We start from the raw sequence: 21,171 nt of genomic DNA on the forward strand, positions 1-21,171 counted from the left end.
ACACTAAGAAGTAGCATTACGATCATTCTTGGTTGATTAATGTATTTTAGTGCTTTTCCATTTCTAACTAAATTTTTTAATTAAAAATTACATTTATTATTAGAAAAACTTTTTTTTATATATAAAAAACCTAAGCTACACAAAATTGAAACGAAAAACGGATACGATAGAAAATAGAAATATAGAAACGATGACTATGTTCTCTTTGTTATTTTCAACCCGTTTTGAATTTTCAGTTTTTCAAAATATTAAAAATATGTTTATTTTGCTGTTTTTAAAAATATATTTTTGAAAATAAGAAAAAAAATTATAAAAAAAACTCAAAATAACATTTTATTGTTTTAAATATTTTCAAGCAAAACATATTGAAAACACCCAAAATGCGAAAACCTCCCCCCTCTCAAATCTCGCAAACTTGCATCTTTTTTCTCTTTTAATTAAAAACTATATCTACTATCGTAAACATTGTTATTTTTATATATGAAAAACCTAAGTTGTATGGAAATTAAAACAAAAAACAGATATGAAACAAAAATGGAAAAATGGTATTTAAAAAAAATAAAAATACAAAGGTGTCTTTGTAAATATAATTTTTAATATAAAAAATAATTATTTAATTTTAAAATAAACATAAATTACACAATATATTCAAATAAATTTTGAAAAAATTAAAATTTTTGAATTAGAGACAGAATTTTTTCTATTTCTAACTTTTTCATGGATGGGTGGAAACATATTTTTCATATTTTTTAAACGTTGAAACCACACTCCCGAATTGTTTTTGTTCATCATAATGAAAAACTAGGAAAAGTTATTTGTGCAATGGAAGATATTATTGGTAAGCTTTTTATGGGCGTTTTTTTATTTTATTAATTTCAACTTGGCTTGCTAATTTTTTTTTTAAAAATTTTAATGCAGCTAGAATTAAGAGGTTTCTGAAGTTTTAAAAATATTATTACATCACTACTTCAATTCTAAGCAATGCAGACAAGATGTGTATTAAAATTGCTTGTCATTAGTTGAGTGTATAGACAAAAAGAGCAAATTGTAGGCCACATGACCCAACGATCAAAGGGTGATTTAGATATGGGTATTTTGTCCTCATATTAGTGAGCGTGTTTGAGATCAAAATTTGGTTGCTGAATTCTTGATTTATCTTTCTTGCTGATATTGTGGGATCGAATAATGAGGAAAGCTCGTCATGATATATAAATAAAAAAAAAAAAAAGTAAATTGTAGCTCAACACCTTCCAACTGGATCTCCCAAAGATATGTCCCATTACACGTGGGGTGGTTGGAAGTTTTAAATTTCAGTGTGCCCCTTCCTCAGCTTTGTTTAATGCCCAGCATTTAAGGCCTTGTTTGAGAGAGATCTATGTACCTAGTCACTTCCCCCAATTTATGGGAATGAAAGTGAACCATGAAATTGGAGGTAAAATATAATTTTTTTTAATTCCTTTCCTATCCTCCTCACTTCAGCTCTATTTGAAAGGTACCTGTAGAGTATAACCTCGAAGGGTAGTTTAAATGATTTTAGAGTGAAAAGAATTTTACACTTCCCAATAGAAGTGTTAAATGACATTATTTTTTAAACCACTGCTATTATTTCTTGGACAAGAGTCTTAGTCGGCTTAAACGTGCATTGATTTGTAGGGGTATATATAAAGGACGTCTGAAACACTACCGGGTTATAACTCAGACAAGGTGGGTGGATAGATATCATAGGGAGAGAGGAGACGTGCAGAAAGCATCGAGTATTAGGGGGACGATGGAGCGCAGAGAGATAGAGAGAGAAGTTTCTGTTAACAAAACTGAAGCCGAAGAAAGGAAAGAAAAAGAAGAAGAAGAAGAAGAAGAAGAAGAAGCAGCTGCAAGAAAGAGCAGTACTGCGGTGTGCAGAATAAATGGAATCAACGAAGAGGAGAAAAACAAAATCCTTCATATGAGAGCCTTCGTCGAGCGGCAAGATCCTTCTTCCAAGGTTCCGTCGTCCTGTTTCTCTGCTCTTCTTCGTCTCCTGCTCTTATTCACATTTTCGGTTCAGTAAATTAATCATCTCCAGGTCGAAGAAAACAAGATAGAAAATCATAAAAAAGTTTAAATAGGAAATGTACGTAGAACGCCTTATTTTGATTTGATTTCTGCGAGGAAATAACCTTCGTTATTTCAAGCTCAGATCAAACAATTTTTGAATGTGCATGGAGAGGATTGAGACTAGAGAAGATAACGAATACTGGTGTTTCTTCGTTACTTTTCTAATTCACAGAATTTGCAAGGTAACGATGAATACTTCGTTTCAGAATGATTAGTTTAACGAATTTGATGGATGTTCAGGATGTGGATGATTTCACAATGAGGAGGTTTCTTCGAGCTCGAGATTTGGATATAGAAAAGGCGTCAGCCATGTTTCTTGAATACCTGAAATGGAGACGGACATTCGTTCCGAAAGGCTTCATTTCGGTGTCGGAGATCCAAAACGACCTCGCGCAGAACAAGATGTTTATGCAGGGAACCGATCGGAAAGGACGGCCGATCACGGTGGCCTTCGGCGGTAGGCATTTCCACAACAAAGGAGGCCTTGAAGATTTCAAACGTACGTACTAAATTTATTATAATGTTCTCAGATTCACACACTGAAGCTTTTTCGTTTTCACAAGACTTGAATTACAGAGGAATTTCTAGTCGACTAGTCTATAGTCATCGTTAAAGTTCAGTAGTTGTTGACTAAGCGGGTAACTCTTCTCTTCACACTTCACAGGATTTGTGGTCTTCGCCATTGACAAATTGTGTTCAAGGTACTATTACTCTGCAAGATTTTTTTTTTTTTTATCAGTGTTGAATACAAATTTATGAAAATATTATGGACACTTAATTTTGATATTATTTTAACACTTTACATTAATATATTTTATATTTATATTAATATCTATATTAATACACAATGCAATATATCAATGTATGAATTTCATTACAAATGTAAAAATTAAATGTCTAAGTAATATTTTAAAAAAATATAATATTATACAAAGTAAATAATACCTAAGTAGAAATTTTAACTAAACATTTTATTTCGAACACAACTCACTAATGATTATATATTAGATCTGAAAAAAATTACTTAATAATTATTAATTATCAAAATATCAATATCACATTATTTTAATAGGCTTTTTGTACAACATATCTTAATAGCCAAGGTTGGTCGGCTACATTTATGGTAACTCGGCCAATTATTTGTCTTCGATTGCTAATATTAGGTCCCCTAATCTTAGGTCACCTAATTCAATCGTTCTATTTTAACTGAGTTTGAAACTAATTAAAAAGGGTAAATTATCAATTTGAATTTTTTACCTAGATAAACCTGTGGCTTGTCTTTCTCCACAGTTAAATTATAGTAAGACTTATAGTTTGGATCTTGTCGAAGCAAACCTTGTGCTTTATTTTTTGGTTAAATTTTGGTACAAATAATTTTCATTAAAGATAAATTAAGTAAAAATTAATCATTTTTTTTCTAATCACTCTACCTAATTAAAAAAAAAAAAAAAAAATTGGACATGTGGCCGCGGAGCCCATTGTTGGCTGCATGGATTTAATCCACTGCCACTGGTGGTCCAGTTCTTTTTTTTTTTTTTTTTTAAATTAGATAGGAGTGATTAAAAAGAAGTTAGATTAATTTTACCCAACTAGTACAAGAACTTTGTTGACATAAAAGAAAACACAAGAGATGTATAGAAAAAACGGCAGAAACCCGTGTAACAACAATTTAATTACTGTAATCTTTAAATAAGAATCTTAAATAATATATTTTTATATTAAGATAATGTTTGTTAAAATAAATAAAATAAAATAAAATTATAATATTTTTTTAGAGTAAGATGAAACGATCAAGATAAAAATAAAAAATATTTTAAAATTTTATTAAATTATTTTTTAATTTTTTAAAAATATATTAAGAGACATTAATTTTTTATTTATAAAATTTAAAATAAATTTATCTAAAAAGAAAGAAAAGATAAATTTTTTTAAGCAATTCTAAATAAAAAATCGTATAACTTTTTTTTTTAAATTATCAAATAAATTTAATAAATATAATAAAAAATATTTTTATCTAAAATATTTTTCATATCACATTTTTTTTATTTCATATCTTAATTAACAACAATAGAGAGTTGCTAAAAATATCAACTTCTTAAAGGTATGGCATGCAATTAATAGGATTCTTTTATAGAATGAATGTAATCATTACTGTCTAATTATAGGAATAGGGGGAGAACTCAGTAAAGCAATTAATAAAGGAAGAAGCATTTGTTGCGTTGGATTGTTGTACAAAGCATTGGATTTCCCTTTACGAACCTACTTTCCCTTTACGAACGAACACAAACATAATTAAACAGACAGGGTTGGTGGATACCATTTATTGGGAAAATAAAAAAAAATATATAGTTATCATAACAAATTTGTAATTACAAAAGATCACTGTCATCTTTTCTGTACGCATATTTTATATGATATCAGTTTCCGAACAAATGATGTAATATGCCCACTTTGATTTTGATGATGCCTCAGGATGCAAGGAGGACAGGAGAAGTTTGCGGTTATAGGGGATCTTGAAGGTTGGGGATACTCAAACAGTGATATTCGAGCATACCTGGCAGCCCTGTCCATTTTGCAGGTTCATACAATTAATTACATACATTCCGCGCAAGTAAAAAATTCAATTAATTGTAGCTCGGCAATTACCTTGCAGAACTACTACCCGGAAAGACTCGGCAAGTTATTCCTTGTTCACGTGCCTTACATCTTTATGGCAGCCTGGAAGATTGTGTACCCTTTTATCGACAACAATATCAAGAAGACGGTAAAAAAGACCATGACTTTTCTGTACTTCTGTAGTTACTACTATACTCTTTGTTGGATCTCTCTCCTCCAGTTGGGGCCACCCACTTTAAATTATCATCTACAGGCATTAAACTGCAGCAAGCTCAAGCATGAAAGTCTCTTCAATGCTTCCCTTGCAGATAAGATTTGTGGAAAACAAGAAGCTTAAGTCAACTCTTATGGAGGAAATTGATGAGGACCAGCTGCCGGAGATTTATGGAGGAAAACTGCCATTAATTCCGATACAGGACGGCTAATTAACACCACTCACAACTCCCAAGTAAGCATTTGCCCCGGCAAGCAATAAGTAGTTCCTCCAGAGGACACGGTTTCTTTCCCTCAAACTCAAACTATGTTATAATCTGTATCTTGAAAAGCTGTTGCAGCCACCTTTCAAGTCCATTGCATGGGTACGGATTTCTGTCAAATAAGAAACAGATCTCAGATATTCGAGTATTGACATAGTGAAAAAACGTCTGCAATCATCTTATGCTTCATCTGAATATATGCAGACCAAAGCCTAGCTACCAGATGGAGTTGAAAATCTAGCACCTAAATAAATATGAGAAAACCTGAAATTTCTCATCTAAACTATATAATGAGCACAATTCAAATGGTATGCAAAGCATAGCACATTCAACGAAATAGATAGCATACTGAAAGAAAATGATACTGATATAGAAGGTGTTTAAGAGAAAATATATATATCTAGAATGATATCTCGGTGACAATTCAAGAATTATTAGTATGTTGGACATTTTCCTTCCCTGCACATCATCTTATATAAAAATTCGGTTTGTATATTATTTACCCTAATTGAACCTAATCTGGACAGGTACAACACCCATAATTGACTCCTCTCAAGTTTTTGCCTTTTGGAACACATCAGAAGCATGGCATTTTAGGGTAGGATCTGAGACAACACAAAGAATGAAAGCATCAGGCACCAATGGGATGCAAAATGCGAAGTTTTAAACCGTTGTGAAACACAGAACAAACTTGTTTTTGGGTAACCCTGGAACTTGTATTTAGTAAAATATGTCACTGCATTATACAAAGTGAAGATAATGTATCACTTAAGACAAAAAGTCAGCACAAATAGTTGACTAAACACCTCTAGAAAAGATATTTGCATGCCTATATGAGGCCACCACAAGTTGGTCCCAGCCATAAAAGCATTAATAATTGAAGCACAACAAGCATAACTCTGAAGCAGTGAAGTAGAGGTTGAAAATGTCAGATAAGCCTTAACTTTTCAACAATATCTTAAAGATGATTACAGTTTTGGTAAAAATACAAAATAAATCTTACTCAAAAATCTTTTTAAAGAAGCAGAACTGATAACTTAAAAAAGCAACTCTCAAAGTGAAGGAGAAAATCTTGGACATAGATTATGTTACTACAAGGCAGATTCAAATATGCAGAATTGATAAGTGAAAACTATATCCTACTCGCTATGGGACACTGCCATAATTTGGTAGAATGACATTTCTAACTGCTAAAAACAGAATCTCAGCTTGTATCTCCTCCAAAATGAGGAAACAACAAAAACAGATATCACATCAGCAAAGTAAACAGAAGGACCACGCAAATTAAAATTTTACCACGCCTTATGCTTCTTGTGCTTGTAGTGTCGGCTCTACTGGTTCCAGAAGTGTCCATATGCATGCCAATAACTTCCGTCCTATCAATAGCATTTGTTAAGCATTGATTTAGCTTATATAATTTCAGTGCTATACCCTAATGATTGGACAGCTGTTTATTTAACAAAATTGCACCTAAACATTTGGGGTAACCCACTTAAAAAGTTAAACTTGTAAAATAGAAAGTGAAACCCAAAAAAAGAAAACACTGAAGCAAACCAAAGATTCACTTGAGTAGAAATAAATCAAAACCTCCATTTATATGTAAAAACAGGTTAGTGACCAAAATAAACTAAAGTCTGCATTATCTAGACTTACAAAGGTACCAGAATTGCAAACTCCAAGGTACTCCAATTTGTCTTTTTATGTGCCAAGATGCCTTAAAGTTGACTACCAATAATCTCCACAAGTGCATAGACCACCTTGAAATCGATGAAAACGGATACGGTCCCTCACAATTATGACCCTGTTAAGCATCCTTGAGACAATTTTCATCCAAGAATGACAGTCAAGACAAGTCCGCAGGTTTTTTGCTATCTGGATCTCCATTCCAGGACTAGTTTTCAAGATCCCATATGCCAATGCCAATTTTTCACTGTGATAATTCAGATTTTCTTCTTTTTCCTCATCAGACACATCCATCAATACCAACTCTATTGTGGGAATAAATCCCTCCAATTTGGTCCTCTGAATCAAACTTTCCAAAACCTTGTATATTGCTCCTCTTTCCAAGTGTGATTGATCGCCAGCTTTGAATTTATGAATGACACCTGCCATCTCAATCCAGCTCTTTCCACTATTTTTTCGGATTCCATTTTTTCTCATTGCGCTTCTCACTCTCTCAGCACTATCCCATTTATTTACAGAACAATAAATATTTGACAGCAAAACATAATCTCCACTGTTGAGGTTTTCAATTTTCTTAATTGCAACTTCACCCAAATCAGAATTTCTCCAAGTTCTACAAGCACTGAGAAGTGCCCTCCATATAACAATATCAGGTTCCATCGGCATTTCTTTAATTAATGCATAAGCTTCATCTAGATGTCCTGCTCGACCCAGGAGATCAACCATGGCTCCATAATGCTCGAGCTGCGGCTGAACTGTATAAAACATCATCAAATTGAAGAATTTCTGACCCTGTTCCACTAACCCACAGTGGCTACATGCTGTAAATATTCCAAGAAATGTTATAGAATCAGGTGAAACATTCTCTGCCTCCATGCATGAGAATATTGCAATTGCATCTATGGCTAGACCATGAACTGCTAGCCCATTAATCATTGCATTCCAAATAGATATATCATCTCTTTTAATAGCTTCAAAAATTTCTTTTGCAGTTTCTATTCTTCCACATCTTGAGTACATGTCTATAAGTGCTGAACCCAAAATGTTATTTAGTTCAATTTTCTTCTCAATCATTATACCATGTATCCACTTAGCATAATCACGTGCACCCAGCCGTGCACACCCACTTATAGCAGATGCAAATGTGAACCCATCTGGTTCAACATTTGAGCACATCATCTCCTGAAAAATCCTCAAAGCCTCCTCAAAGTGTGCATTTTTTACATAACCTCCAATCATTGAGTTCCATGAGACTACATCACGGATGGGCATGTCATGAAATACCTTCTTCGCCGTATCAATATCTCCTATCCTCATAAAACTTGTAATAATCAAATTGGCAGAGATCACATCAAAAGATGAACTGGGAGTTTCATTTAAAAGATGACGAGCAAGATTAGGGCAGCCAGAAGATATGTATACTGATATTAGAGACAATATGAGGGATTGGTATGTCCCATAACCGAGTTTAACAACTGCGGAATGGGTGCCACTCACAGCTCCTAAGTTAGGAGAGAATTTGCACGCTTCAAGAACACGAAAAAGGGTTTGATAATCTGAAAAGATTGTCCCATTAATGAGGATGATTGTAGAAGATGTGAGCAACTCATGGAAATTATTATTTTCAACCAGGAGTTCATATATCTAGAAAGAAATAATATACATAACCTTCTAAAAAAGTAAAACAGATCCTGAATTGCCTATTAAACAAGTTATAAATTAGAATACATAAAATATGGCCATAATTAAGCATCTTGAAGAAGCAATTAAAAGATGAAAATTTCACCAAGCAAAAAAAAAAAAAAAAAAGCAGGATGAAGAATTCAAAAGAGAAGGATTATATCTTAGCCATAAGGCTAGCAGTTGAGTGTCATGTGGTAAGCCACATACAAGTGAAAGTACAAGCACATGCACCATATATCCAATGCACACAAGTACCTCACATGATTCAAACATCATACAGGACAAGCTTCACAAGCAGAGTTTTCTCAAAGGCTGAAACACAAAAAATCAGCATTGAAGCATGGAAGAGGTTGGCAGTTGATATTCATCAATGAAGGAAAAAAAAAAAAACCATATAAAGAGGAGAAAGATGATTTACGATCAAATTACACTAATTTAGCCATTCTACTATTGCAGATGTAATGTGCTAATAAATCTTAAAGTTCAAATAATTTTTCGCATTTGGTTTTCAAAAGAGCTTTTTTCAAGTATCCTTTCAACCTGGAAAAGTGAAGTCTTATTAAACAAAATTGGAAAGTAAAGTAAGCAAAGACAATGCCAAATGGACAACAAAGAATAAAAATAAATGACTGGTACAAGGACAGAAAAATAGTAACAAAGAGAAAGAAATATAAAATGACTAACAACTGAATATGCAACGTCATCTCCATTCTGTAAAAGAAAACCTGAACTGCCCAGTTAATCTCTCTCTTGAAGGTTAGTTAGGGTACCAATTGATTGCTACCGCAACAGAGAGAATATGGAAAAACGGAAATCCAACGAATAAAAAAGGGTCAGACGACATAATGTACAATGAAGAAGAAAAGAAACTCAACCCAGGACACAAGGGTACCCGGTACCCTCATTGCAGGGTTTTGAAAGGGCAGACATCCACAACCTTGCCCTTGTGAGAGAGATGCTGTCTTGATGGTTCAAACCCATGGCCCCGATTCGATGGGAGGGAACAGTAAACACAATGGCAACAGGAAGGGAAAGTTCCAGACTTGAGGTTAGGCCCAAAAGAAATATGTTTGGTTAACTGATTTTCTTTTCTTTTTTAGTATATTACTTTCCACCAAAAATTATGCTATAAGCTAAACCTAGGTTTTGATCTAGGATTTGGAAAGCAAAATGAAAGGAGATATCCATGAATACTTTTGTACGGATAACCAGACATAAAAGTGATTTTTTTTTTTTTTCTTTGGCTACGAGTGTCTTGATTTTCTTGTCAAATGTAGTCCAACCAAAAATAAATATATGCACAAGTAATCAAGCTTCAATCCTTTGAAGTTCTTATTATCCTTTTCCTCTGCCTTCCCAAGCCCAAGTTCCATCCCCAGCTCAAAAAACATGACCAAAATACCATTTTTATGTGTACACAGCGAACAGAATAAAAATTAATAAGCAAGAAAAGGCATAGTGACAATAGAACTTAAACAGCATAAAGCAGCTCAATAATGGCGAGGACGCCTCTCATTCAAATAATTCTAAACCAGTTCTTACCTGCGAGTTTTACAAAATAAAGTAAGGATAAATTTCGCATTATCAGATTAATCTATATACAGAAATGCAGGAAATATGTGGAACTTGATTAAGATCCATGCTGCGGCAAAGGCAATCAAAGTTACGAACCTCCTACTAAAGTAGCAATACGTGAAAGCAGATTTACAGACACAAAACAAAGCAATTTGAGACGCAGAGCGAGTCTACTGACCTGTTTTTTGGCGATCGAACTCTCGTGGAGAAAAGGAGGTGGAATTAAGAGAAGCGACGTCACTGTTGTCTGCAGTAATGAAAGTAGTGTTTCCGGCAAACGTTGATAATTTCGGCGGGTGGTTCAGACGCCGTGATAGATGCAGTGAAGAAGAAGACGAAGAGAGTCCGAGTCCAGTCCTTGCAAGTCTCAACATTTGCTTATTGTTTCTAGGCCGTATTGAACGAGGAAAGCGATTGGAGAAGAGGAAGAAAGCAACATGAGGAATCAGAATGGATATGGTGATTTGAAGATATTCATAGAGCTGGAGAGGAGAGCGTTTCCAATTTCCAGTTTGATCAAGACACAGACACGATTACGCGACTCTCCAGTCTCCGCACCGCCATCGATGCGCGTACCATTCTGGTTTCTCTCCATCGTTTTATAATTGGGCAATTCAGCAGGCCTAGGGCTCAGCTCCCCCATTCATGATTCATCATCCTCTGAACCCCTCTCCTGCTCTCTTTGTAAGAAAATAATAAATTAAAAACAAAGAGGAAATAAACTTCTCGCGCTCTCCATCAAATCAAGTGTGGGAAAACTTTTCACATCAAATTAATTTAAATTTAAAACATTATATTTTACATAATCTTTTTATTCTTCTATATAGTTTGGCTATATATACATATTTATGTACACATCTGATATGTATAAATGTACACTTACAAATAAAAAAAAAAATAGGAAAAGCAGTTTCTCGAAAAATAATTTACTTTCAACAGAGCCTAAAACTAGTTTAAATTGATCATTTAAAGTTAAATTATCAACACACGTCCGAAGACAATAAAATGGCAACAGGCGGGATTGAATTTGAATATGAAAACCACCGGTTATGCAACTGACTTCACATCAATATATAGCGTAGTATTTGCTTTGCTGTATGCAATGCAAGTCTATACCCCCATTTTGGAAGACGAGTCGGGAGTTAGCAGCATTCCTGATTCCTGTTGCTCAAGAAACAAGGTTTGGTTATGGTACCCAAAAAAATCACACCAAATTTTCCCCTCAGCCCTGCCCATTATGCATGACAAAATCCCACTTTGACAACATCAAATAACACAATTCGCAAGATGCAGTGTCTAATCCTCTGTTGTTCCAAATGAATGGGTTGGGTACTTCCACAGCACATCAGCCCAGGTGCTCAAACCATCAGTCACCTCCTTAACTACAGACGCCACCTCCTCCACGTTGACGCGAATCTGCTGCTTGCTGTCTCGTTCCCGGAGTGTCACTGAAGAAGTCGAGTCCACTGTAACGGCAAGGGGAACACCCAGTTCGTCTGTTCTTGCATATCGCTTCCCTATCGATGTCCCTGCATTTATACAAAATGTGCCGAATATCAATTTTCCAATTTGTTTGGTTCGTCTTCAAGTTCACCGAGTTGCTAATGACACCAACATGCATTACGACAAAATTAAGGGCCCCGGTAATTTATATAAGTTATGGCATGCTACTAACCAGGAAGACGACAGCACCACCCAAGGCACTGAAGTCCACAGATAACGACAAAACAAATTTGAATCTTCAGATGAGCCTAATTATTATTTTTTTCTTCATTTTTCCAGCCTAATCAAACAAGTAACGTATATTAGGAATTTAGCATCTTTAATTTAACTTCCATTTTTGCTTCCCTCTTCCTTTCTTTACCCTTACCATATCCAAAGACCAAATAAAGCATAATGAATTTTGAGACGACATGAAACAGCTTTGGCAAACATAAATCCACACTAGATCTGATAAGCCCCTGCTTGGCAAACTCTATCTACTGGAAAATAGTTCCCACTAAATCCAATCAGAGCATGAAAACATCTTAGCAGTGTTCGGCAGACCAACATTAACTCCCTTACAGCTGAAATAATAACTAACGAATAAATAAGAGATGAAAAAGGAAAATAAAATAAAAATGAAGACGCAAAATTAAAGAAATCAACTATCAACATAACCGAACAAACCTTGGCCCCATTCTCTCCTGTGTTTCAAGGCTTCTTTATCATTACCTTTTGTCACAATTCAATTATTCAAAATTTCAAACATAAAAGGAAAAACAATCAGCAGAAATAAACATCTTTCAACAAAGAGAGATGAATCTCTCCATCTGGGCTGTGGAAGGAGTTGTGAAAAATAAGGCTATAGTTCGTGGTTTGATATCTTACAATTCTATTTTTCTTAAACTACTGTAACATATTTCCACTGACCTATCAACAAGAATTGTTTGATTTACTCTGAGAAATTAAATATAGGTCCCATTTATATGAGTTGACCAATAAAAAGATAAAGATTATTAAGTTCAACAACTACATTCACTCAAATAATAAAAAAATTAAAAAAAAATACCTACATTCATTCAACCCATTTATAATTAACATTTTCAGGTATCTGTAATGACAGTCAAATTTTCATATCAAGAGAAGAACAGTTATTGTTTATTTTCTAACAAATTTTCCTTTCCTTTCTGGCTTCTATTCCCTTCAAAGAAGTTTCAAAGAGTATGTGTGTTTCTTGGTGGACCCCTGGATCAAAATTAAAACGAGAATTGGTTGCTTGAACCCACATGATCTAATTAACCTAAATACCACTATTAAATGCTTTCGATTGTTAAATGATACTAAAAAGAAAATTTTCACTTCAATTATTTGCGATTCTTCCAAGTTTTGTGAGGAGGATTGGTCCCACTTGAATTTTGAAATTTTTGCTGAAAAACGAAGCTGACAAATTGTGTCGTCCATGTGAAGTGCACACATGGCATGCATTTCCAAGAGCACCAGCCTAGGGGAGATAAGAGTCATGCAAATGCAAGGATAAAGCCGTAAAGGAAACAAGGGTAATGGAAAAGGGCAGAATTGGAATTTCAGGGCAGTAGATGAGCAAAACCAGTTAAGACTCTTGTTTAATATATGGAGATAGAGATAGAATAGAAGATGCATTTAGTATGCTTGTCAATGTTGGTGAGCACATGCACACCTTGGAATACAGGCATTTATCTCAACAGAGCACCACCTATTATGCTCATATTGGGAAAAGGTCAATGAAGCAATAAAACCAGAAAAGAGAGGGTGGGAGGAGAGCAAATATATAAAAATAGTTCCTTCTACATTTTCAGACTTCAATAACATTCTTGTTTTTTTATGGATTGCCATTTCAAGCATTTCTAGATGTGAAGCAGGAAGTCAGTACGCTTGGTATACATGTGATACATACCTGTAATGTCAATCTTATATGATATCCCAGCAGCAGTCAATGATTTGGCAATGCGTTTGGCAACTTCTTCATATTGCTGATTTTGAACCAATGGAAACACAGTACACTTGATGGGGGCCACAAGTGGAGGGAACCGGAAAACATTCAATTGTTCATCACCACCTCTACTAGGCCTTGTGTAGAAGGAATGCTCGTAGAGACAGTAAATTATCCTCCCAATACCAAAAGACGGCTCAATAACTGATGGTGTAAAAACCCTCTGATGCTCCTTTTTCTTCTCCTTGGAAATTGTTACCATGCTCTTCTTTATGGTAACATCTTTCCCAAGTGTGCAAACATGGAACTCCACCTCTCCCTTGGACTCCAAAGTGGCTTTCATTTCCATAGCTTCTTTTTCCCCCATTGCCTGCAGCAGAAAGGAAATATAGCATGACAATTAAAAAACTAGCAACACCTAGTGAAAGAAGAGAGAATAGCATCTTGGCTAAGTCACTATTTCCAACCCTCTACATTATCTAGACTGCCATTTTTTGGGAGAACCCACTGAAATTATGATCCATGTCCATGAGGGACTGCCCCTTGCTCTACCTCAACAACAAAGAAACAAAAAGAAAAGCCACCATTTATGCCATATGGAGCCCAACGTGGTGGAAACAATGAATTGACGATCAGTTTCTACAGATATTCCTTGGTAAATTTATATGTGCTATACCTCCAATGTTTCAACCACCCTCTTCTGGTCACCTTTGAATGCAAGGCCCAGCTCTTTCTTCACTGGAGCTATGACAAGTTTCTGAATCAAAGAGAAAATTGGATTATAAGAATTTTATACAACTATAAACACATAATGCACACATATATGGAGGGAGAGACGCTTACCTCCACTTCTCTAGGTTCTGAAAATTTTACAGCAGCCACAAGAGGCACACCACTTTTATCCTTCAATGAAGAAATACAGAAAATTTTTGGTCATGAACTATTTGTCAGAGAAAACTTCTAGCAAAAATATACAATGAATGCACTCCTCTTAGTTCTCTCATGAACAGACCAACAGAAAATCAACCATTAGAAAGGCAACAAAAAATACTTATAAAATAATTTGTGGATTTCATAAAGATTTGTGAGTGTTTTTGATGCATGGATTATATTGTTTTGATCCTATTACTTCAATATGAATGAGACCCCCTTGTTAAAATTTAGTATACTTGTAATTTACTCACACTGTTCCAACATACAAATTGGCACACTTCATCTCACTTACCACAATTAATAAAATTGAAGCATTTGATTTCTTCAGGTTCATTGTGGTTTATTACTTGCAATTTGTCTTAAAAGATTGCAACTTCTTACCGTGTGGGCCCACAAATCATATGCAGACCTATCAGCAATGCCAACACATTCAATCCAGCCATAAGAGCACTCAATCTCAGCATCCCAACAATCTGCAGCATAGTGTGCCATCTCATTTGCAAGATGTTGCCGAAACCGCAACCGCTCCTTATCTATACCAAGGTGTGTCAAGAACAAAAACACCCTCCCAATAAAATAGCCCAGTGTTTCATTGTTGACAATGCCCTGACCAACAGAAAGCCCCCAGTGAGAGTAACTATGGTTTTTACCATCCAGAAGAAAGTGAGATGTGAGATGTTAGATTGGCATAATCAAGCAAACCTCAGAAACTGCTTCCCCTAGGCAGATTCTCCTTGCTGCTTGCCCAGACACCTGGTCTTCTCTAGGGAACATTAGAAATTCCAAATCTGAGACTTCAGAAAATTTGGGGTGAGACTTGTCTTCAGGGTCCACAAAATGTTCTATCTCAGCCAATGTAAACTCACGTACTCTGAGCAGACCTTGGCGAGGCGATATCTGCACTTTTTTGAAGTCAATGTGAGATTTCAATTGGATTAATCAGTAGTAGCTCAGAAAACAAAGAACACACCAATGTCATGCTGTTGTGACAATTGTCACAGTTAATGCAAGAAACAAAAAATACCTGGAAACAGGATAACATCAATTCCGAAAGTTATACATACATATATATGCAAATTCAAGCATTTCACTTTTTCTATAATCCTCTTTTATATCAATCGGTAGCTAAGGAGACTCCTTAGCTAAGTAGCAACTACCACAAACTAACTCTTTCACTGCATCTGCTATTGTTAATGCCACACTACTACGAAAAATTGCTAAAAGCAATAGTTTCTTTTCCATTCTTACACTGGCAAAAACAGTAAAACTTACAACACCCCTAGCCCTTACTTCTCTTCCTCCAGGTACTACTGTATTCTTATCTCCCACAAATTTTCCTTTTATTCTTCTACAATTGCTGATGTTAATAATGATTGTTGTATACACAAGCCAGAAAAGCAAGATAAAATTTCCATTCAGATTTCAAAAAGGATTCCACCTAGTTCATAAACCAGCAAGGATATTTATGCGCAATAATGTAACAGGTAAAAAGGAATGGAACCTCATTTCTAAAAGCTTGACCAATCTGAGCAGCAGCAAAAGGGAGTTTGCTTCCATTATAGTAATATAAATCCTTGAAGTTGACAAAAATTCCCTGTGCTGTCTCAGGGCGCATATACCTGCAACATATTTTAATAAGAAATCATGAGAAATAATGGATAGATCATCTGCAAAAACATACAAGACAATGTGAATAAATAATGAAAAAAGAGCACATTACAGCCATGTTGCAAGTTATTGAAATACATTTTGAGTACCATAAAAGGATTCTTTACCCAGGGCTCACACCAGATGGACCTATAGAGGTCTGAAACATTAAGTTGAATGGAAAGGGAGCAGACAAAGGGTTCTTGGTGTCAGGAGCAGTAATACCATATCCCTTGATCTTTGCACCCAATTCTTCGGGTGAAAGACCGTCCAATATAGCAAGAACATGCCTAAACTCAGCCGCCTTCTCTGTGCTGACAGCAGGATCTCTCTCAAGCTTCTCTTTGCAAAAGTCTTTCAGTAAGTGATCAGCACGGTAACATGTACCAGTTTTCTCATCCTTAACCATGAGGTCAGTAAACTTATCAACATGCCCAGAAGCCTTTAGCACAATCTCTGGGGTCACACATGGACAATCGACTTCTAACATGTTTTCTTCCAGAACAAAATGCTGAAAAAAAAAAAAAAGCAAATGATGACATTAGAATTAGAATCTTCTATATGCTCCAAATGGAAGATTATATCACCACATTGCAAACTACAAAATATATTTGCCAGTTAATGGAGAATGATGACAGCAGAAATATGCTAAATATATAGGATCACATGAATAAAAGCTTGACACTGGCAGTAAATACTAGTCAATTTGAGAATCAGAATTGACAATCTAGTATGGCATGTAATCAAGTCCCTACGTGATTTTTCCTTTGGCGTTTATGGTTTACCTTTCCCCTTTTTAGTTTTTCTTTCCCTGTCTTTTTTTTTTTTTTTTGATTGGCATAACATCCCAGCTGACTGACTCAAGCCAAACCAATGTCTTTATTGCATCCCGATTAAGACAAATAAATAACAACAGCTAACAAGCTTTAAAATGGGACAGGTGCAGGAGCTAAAGAAGGAAAGCTCCTGAATAAAACGAAATAACTGAATTAATACCCTTCCAGTAGCTGATTCGTCTCAGATCATAAAATTTGTCTACCATAACACTAATCATATGTGTATAAATTTGCAATTTCTTCTGTGCCTAATATTTTTCACAAAAATGGGTGAATTTTTTAAAAGCTATCATATACCTAAGCAATAAGCAATCAGTGTTTATATCCACATAATAAAGACAGACAAAAACGTGAAAAACAATACAGAAGCCAGTGCAACAGTACGCAAGATCTTCACATGCATGTATCAAAATTCACCCAACTGTATAAAACCTTAAATCAGACATGCCATTTCCACAATCCGATTTTTTCTTTAGCTCATAGATTTGAGTGTGATTTTTCTATAAAGAGAGAGTGAGTGAGTCAAAGTTGCAAGATCTTCATATGCATGCATCATAATTCACCTAACTAAATAAAAATTTATGTCAGATAAACCATTTCCACAATCTGATTGTTTCTTTAGGTCATAGATTTGAGTTTGATTTTTCTATAGAGAAAGAGTGAGTCAATGTTGCAAGGGCTTGGTATGCATGTATCATAATTCACCTAACTGTATAAGAATTTAAGTCAGATAAACCATTTCCACAATCCGATTGTTTCTTCAGCTCATAGATTGGATAAATTAGTTTGCTTTTTATATAAAGAAAGAGTGAGCGAGTCAGAGAATGAGAGAGTGACCTGACGCCAGAAGGCGAGGATATTGGACTTGACGGCGCATCCGGGAGGGCCATAGTCGTAGAGTCCGGCGACGCCGCGGTAGATCTTGAAAGAGGGAATGTAAAAGAGCCGCCGCTCGAGCGTGTTCACCACGGCCTGGCGGAATGCTTCTCGGTTGCGGGCTTCTTGCGCGGCATCGGCCTCCATTTCCGTCTCAGCCACCCGAACAACCGATCTAAGCCCAAAGCAAGAAGAAGAAAATGGTGGATATTTGGGGAGCTTGGACTTGGAGGCAATACAAGCGGACACTGAAAGTGAAGGGCTTCCGAGAAGGGAAACCGCAGCAAGCAGGATCCTGCTAGGGCTTTTCGCTAACATGCGCCGCCTTGGATTTTAGCCTGCGTCTGGCGGTGGCGGCAGTTATACAAATAGATGATGCGGAATTCACTTCCGCCGTCCCTCGCAATAATGTTACTTGATTTTAGATGAAGTATATTATTTTTAATTTTATTAATTAATTATATTTTATAATGTTTTATTAATTAATTGATTATTTTAAAACAAGAAATAATATATCTTCTCTAAAAATAAATTGTATTTAATAAACCATTATTCTTAAAATAATAATTAACATTACTGTATAATAAATTATCAAAAAATAACTCATATTTATTAATGTTCACAAAATTAAACTAGACAATCAAATAAAAAAATGGAGAGATTTATTATTCTTAAAATAAGATTTTTTTAACAGTCACGTATGACTTTGTAGTCCTTCAATTTAGGTAAAATGTCATTTTTGCAACATAAACTTATACATTTAGAATAATTTTTTCCATAATATTGCTGTCTTAATTGCATTGCTGATTAAGGAGTAATGACTGCAGATTTTGTAATTAAGTCACCTAATTGAATTTGTACAAGTAAGGAATAATATAAAATATATTAATTACGAAAATTTTCTTTTTTAACTTTACACAATTTTTATTTTTCTTTAGCTTTTAAATTTCTTAATATTGTGCCGAGGAAATCGGAGAGGAAGAAATAAAGAATTTCTAAGAAATACAACAAATTATGATCACACCCAAATGAGGCAAGAGCATGGTAGTGTGTCGCGATAGTATGCAGGAGCTCGCGGTAGTGTACCGTAAGCTTGTGTCGTAAGCTCGCGACAATGAGCTGCTCCACGAGCTCGCGACAAACTGTCGCGAGGCCCAGCTGCCACGAAAGTCTTGCGGCCAACCTAGCCTCGCGACTAGCCCCAAGAGCCTTGTCGTGAAGGCCTTGCGACTAGCCTGGCTTTACAGCTAGCCTCGAGGGCCTTGTCGCAAGCTCTTGTCGCAAAGGCTTTCCGGTTAGCCCGACTTTGCGGCAAGCCTAAAGGCCTCACGACACCTTGCACATGGCTACCCTTGCGACAGGAAATGTCTTCCAGGCGAGGCCAAAACTCCATTCAGCAGATGCCATGTGTCAACACTAGACACCATTGAAAATCGCGCCCTATAAATACCTAGTTACAAGACAATGAACGGGACTTTCGATTTCGATAAAAATCTTTGACACTTCGACTGCATTTTTCACTTTTTTCGTGAATAGTTATCTGAATTTGGTACTAACTTAGGCATCGGAAGGTCGTCGCGAGCAAGGATTCTCGCGAGCCTTCTAACCCATTTTTGAGTATTAATAGGGCCAAAATCTTGTGGTGAGATCTAACGGCGAAGTCAAGACCTTGTGACGAGACCTAACGGCGAAGCCAAGACCTTATGACGAGACTTAGTGGCGAAGCCAAGACCTTGTGGCGAGATCTAGCGACGAAGCCAAGACTTTGTGGTGAAACCTAGCGGCGACGTTAAAACCTTGCAGCAAAGCCTCGTGGCGAAAGAGCTTGTGACAAAATCTTTGCAACGAACTCCCTTAAGGCAACTTCTCTTACGACAACCTAACTTCACCCGACACCAAGCTCTAGTGGACTCCACATCATAAATTTTAATTGTTGTATTTTTGACAATACTTAACAAATATAAAGATGGCAAAAACAAAATCATTGAAAAAAAAACATTTTCAAATAATGTGTTAATACGGAGGGGAAGAGAATAGATAACTCGATTAATTAATGATAAATATGAGTGTTGTTGTTGTTAAGATATAATAATAATTTTATTTAAAGGGAAATGTCGTCGTCAAACCGTCTAACCCTACAAAAAAGAAACAGTCAGAAGGTACGGAGATTTCTCTACACAAACACTCCGATATTTAAGTCAGACACTGAAAATTATAAGGACTGTATTGAAATCAATATCAGAGACATGTCTTTTCATGAATGAATGTCTATTTATTTATAGAAAGATATGGAGTAATCTTAATTAATTCGAAATTAGGACTATGTAGATAATGTTTATCTTGACTTTTTTCAATCTTGTTAGAATTAAGATTTTTATAAATAACATTTACCTTAATTTTTCCTAATCTGGTTGCGATTAGGATTCTAACATTTTGGAACCTATTAGGATTAGGACTCTTATGGATGATGTTTATCTCGATATTCTAAATTTTTTTTAGAATTAGAATTTTTTATGAATAATTACTTATTCTTTTTTGGAATATTCAGATGAATTTTTAAATGTCAAAATTATTTAGTTTGCGCATTGATGTGGGACCCCCTCTCATATGAAAAATTTATAACTTTTAGCAAAAAAAATATATTTTAGACTTTTTTAATCTTTTAATAAACTTTTATCTATGACACAATAAGTGCATATGCTACAAATCCTATAGTTAATTATTACTCACTATTTTACTATTTTCTATAAAATCAATTTTTAGTTAAGAATATTGTGGTGGAATCTCATTTAATCTGTTCAATGAATTTAGTTTCCTTTTGCTGTTTTTTTCCCTTAAAAAGTCCCAATTACAAACATTGTATGGTATTAGCCATTTTTTTTTTCTTTTCCAAAGATAATGTCAAAATTGTAACAAAAGCTTCATGTCACAATTATTTATATTTATTATTTATGGTTAGACAAATAGAATCCTTGTCCCAAAAGGTGAATCACTCACCCTAGGCGCCCCCACACCCAGCCCGATAGAATGTGAAGGGGTTAATCATGGTGACTCAGTCGGGCACAGTAGCTAGACCAGTGCTCACTGCGCACAAGGAATAGACGAATAGAATCCTTGATTATATAGTATGTTTTCGTAATAGTGTTCTTTCAATTTTGCCCTTTTTATCTCTTTCTTGCTTATCTCTTCAATTTTTCTCTTATCTTGATCCCCTCAATACCCTAATGCCCAAAGATCTCACCAGCACGAAAATGGAGATTCAAACTCCAACTACGATTGAATGTACATAGGACTCTCAAAT

At 35.2% G+C, this 21,171-nt stretch overlaps 3 protein-coding genes across 7 annotated transcripts; 1 reads left to right on the forward strand and 2 right to left on the reverse strand.

Annotated features, from left to right (window-relative positions):
• The first annotated feature begins 1,623 nt into the window (after nucleotides 1-1,623).
• Nucleotides 1,624-5,165, forward strand: LOC127794921 (uncharacterized). 4 transcript variants are annotated; one of them, XM_052326227.1, is made up of 6 exons: nucleotides 1,636-1,981; nucleotides 2,335-2,593; nucleotides 2,759-2,795; nucleotides 4,567-4,672; nucleotides 4,748-4,858; nucleotides 5,019-5,165. In XM_052326227.1, exons 1-6 carry the CDS (start codon nucleotides 1,769-1,771, stop codon nucleotides 5,133-5,135), a joined length of 843 nt encoding a protein of 280 aa, XP_052182187.1. In that variant the 5' UTR covers nucleotides 1,636-1,768; the 3' UTR covers nucleotides 5,136-5,165. The 4 variants fall into 4 exon arrangements, with proteins under 4 accessions (XP_052182184.1, XP_052182186.1, XP_052182185.1 ...); XM_052326226.1 differs by having other exon boundaries at nucleotides 1,629-1,981; nucleotides 4,748-5,047; XM_052326225.1 differs by having other exon boundaries at nucleotides 1,630-1,981; nucleotides 4,567-4,858.
• Nucleotides 5,152-10,934, reverse strand: LOC127794920 (pentatricopeptide repeat-containing protein At5g50990). 2 transcript variants are annotated; one of them, XM_052326222.1, is made up of 4 exons: nucleotides 10,306-10,934; nucleotides 6,840-8,425; nucleotides 6,483-6,562; nucleotides 5,152-5,298 (listed from the first exon to the last, which is right to left on the reverse strand). In XM_052326222.1, the coding sequence occupies exons 1-2, from the start codon at nucleotides 10,499-10,501 to the stop codon at nucleotides 6,912-6,914; spliced, it is 1,710 nt and encodes a 569-aa protein (XP_052182182.1). In that variant the 5' UTR covers nucleotides 10,502-10,934; the 3' UTR covers nucleotides 5,152-5,298; nucleotides 6,483-6,562; nucleotides 6,840-6,911. The 2 variants fall into 2 exon arrangements, with proteins under 2 accessions (XP_052182182.1, XP_052182183.1); XM_052326223.1 differs by lacking the exon at nucleotides 6,483-6,562.
• Nucleotides 10,935-11,130: 196 nt separating this feature from the next.
• Nucleotides 11,131-18,247, reverse strand: LOC127794919 (glycine--tRNA ligase, mitochondrial 1-like). Its single transcript, XM_052326221.1, has 9 exons — nucleotides 17,832-18,247; nucleotides 16,287-16,669; nucleotides 16,013-16,130; nucleotides 15,214-15,408; nucleotides 14,893-15,117; nucleotides 14,422-14,481; nucleotides 14,255-14,335; nucleotides 13,543-13,948; nucleotides 11,131-11,656 (listed from the first exon to the last, which is right to left on the reverse strand). The coding sequence occupies exons 1-9, from the start codon at nucleotides 18,186-18,188 to the stop codon at nucleotides 11,424-11,426; spliced, it is 2,058 nt and encodes a 685-aa protein (XP_052182181.1). The 5' UTR covers nucleotides 18,189-18,247; the 3' UTR covers nucleotides 11,131-11,423.
• Between the last annotated feature and the right edge of the window lie 2,924 nt (nucleotides 18,248-21,171).

The sequence above is a fragment of the Diospyros lotus genome, chromosome 2 (assembly GCF_014633365.1).
Source record: "Diospyros lotus cultivar Yz01 chromosome 2, ASM1463336v1, whole genome shotgun sequence".
NCBI classification, from domain to species: Eukaryota; Viridiplantae; Streptophyta; class Magnoliopsida; order Ericales; family Ebenaceae; genus Diospyros; species Diospyros lotus.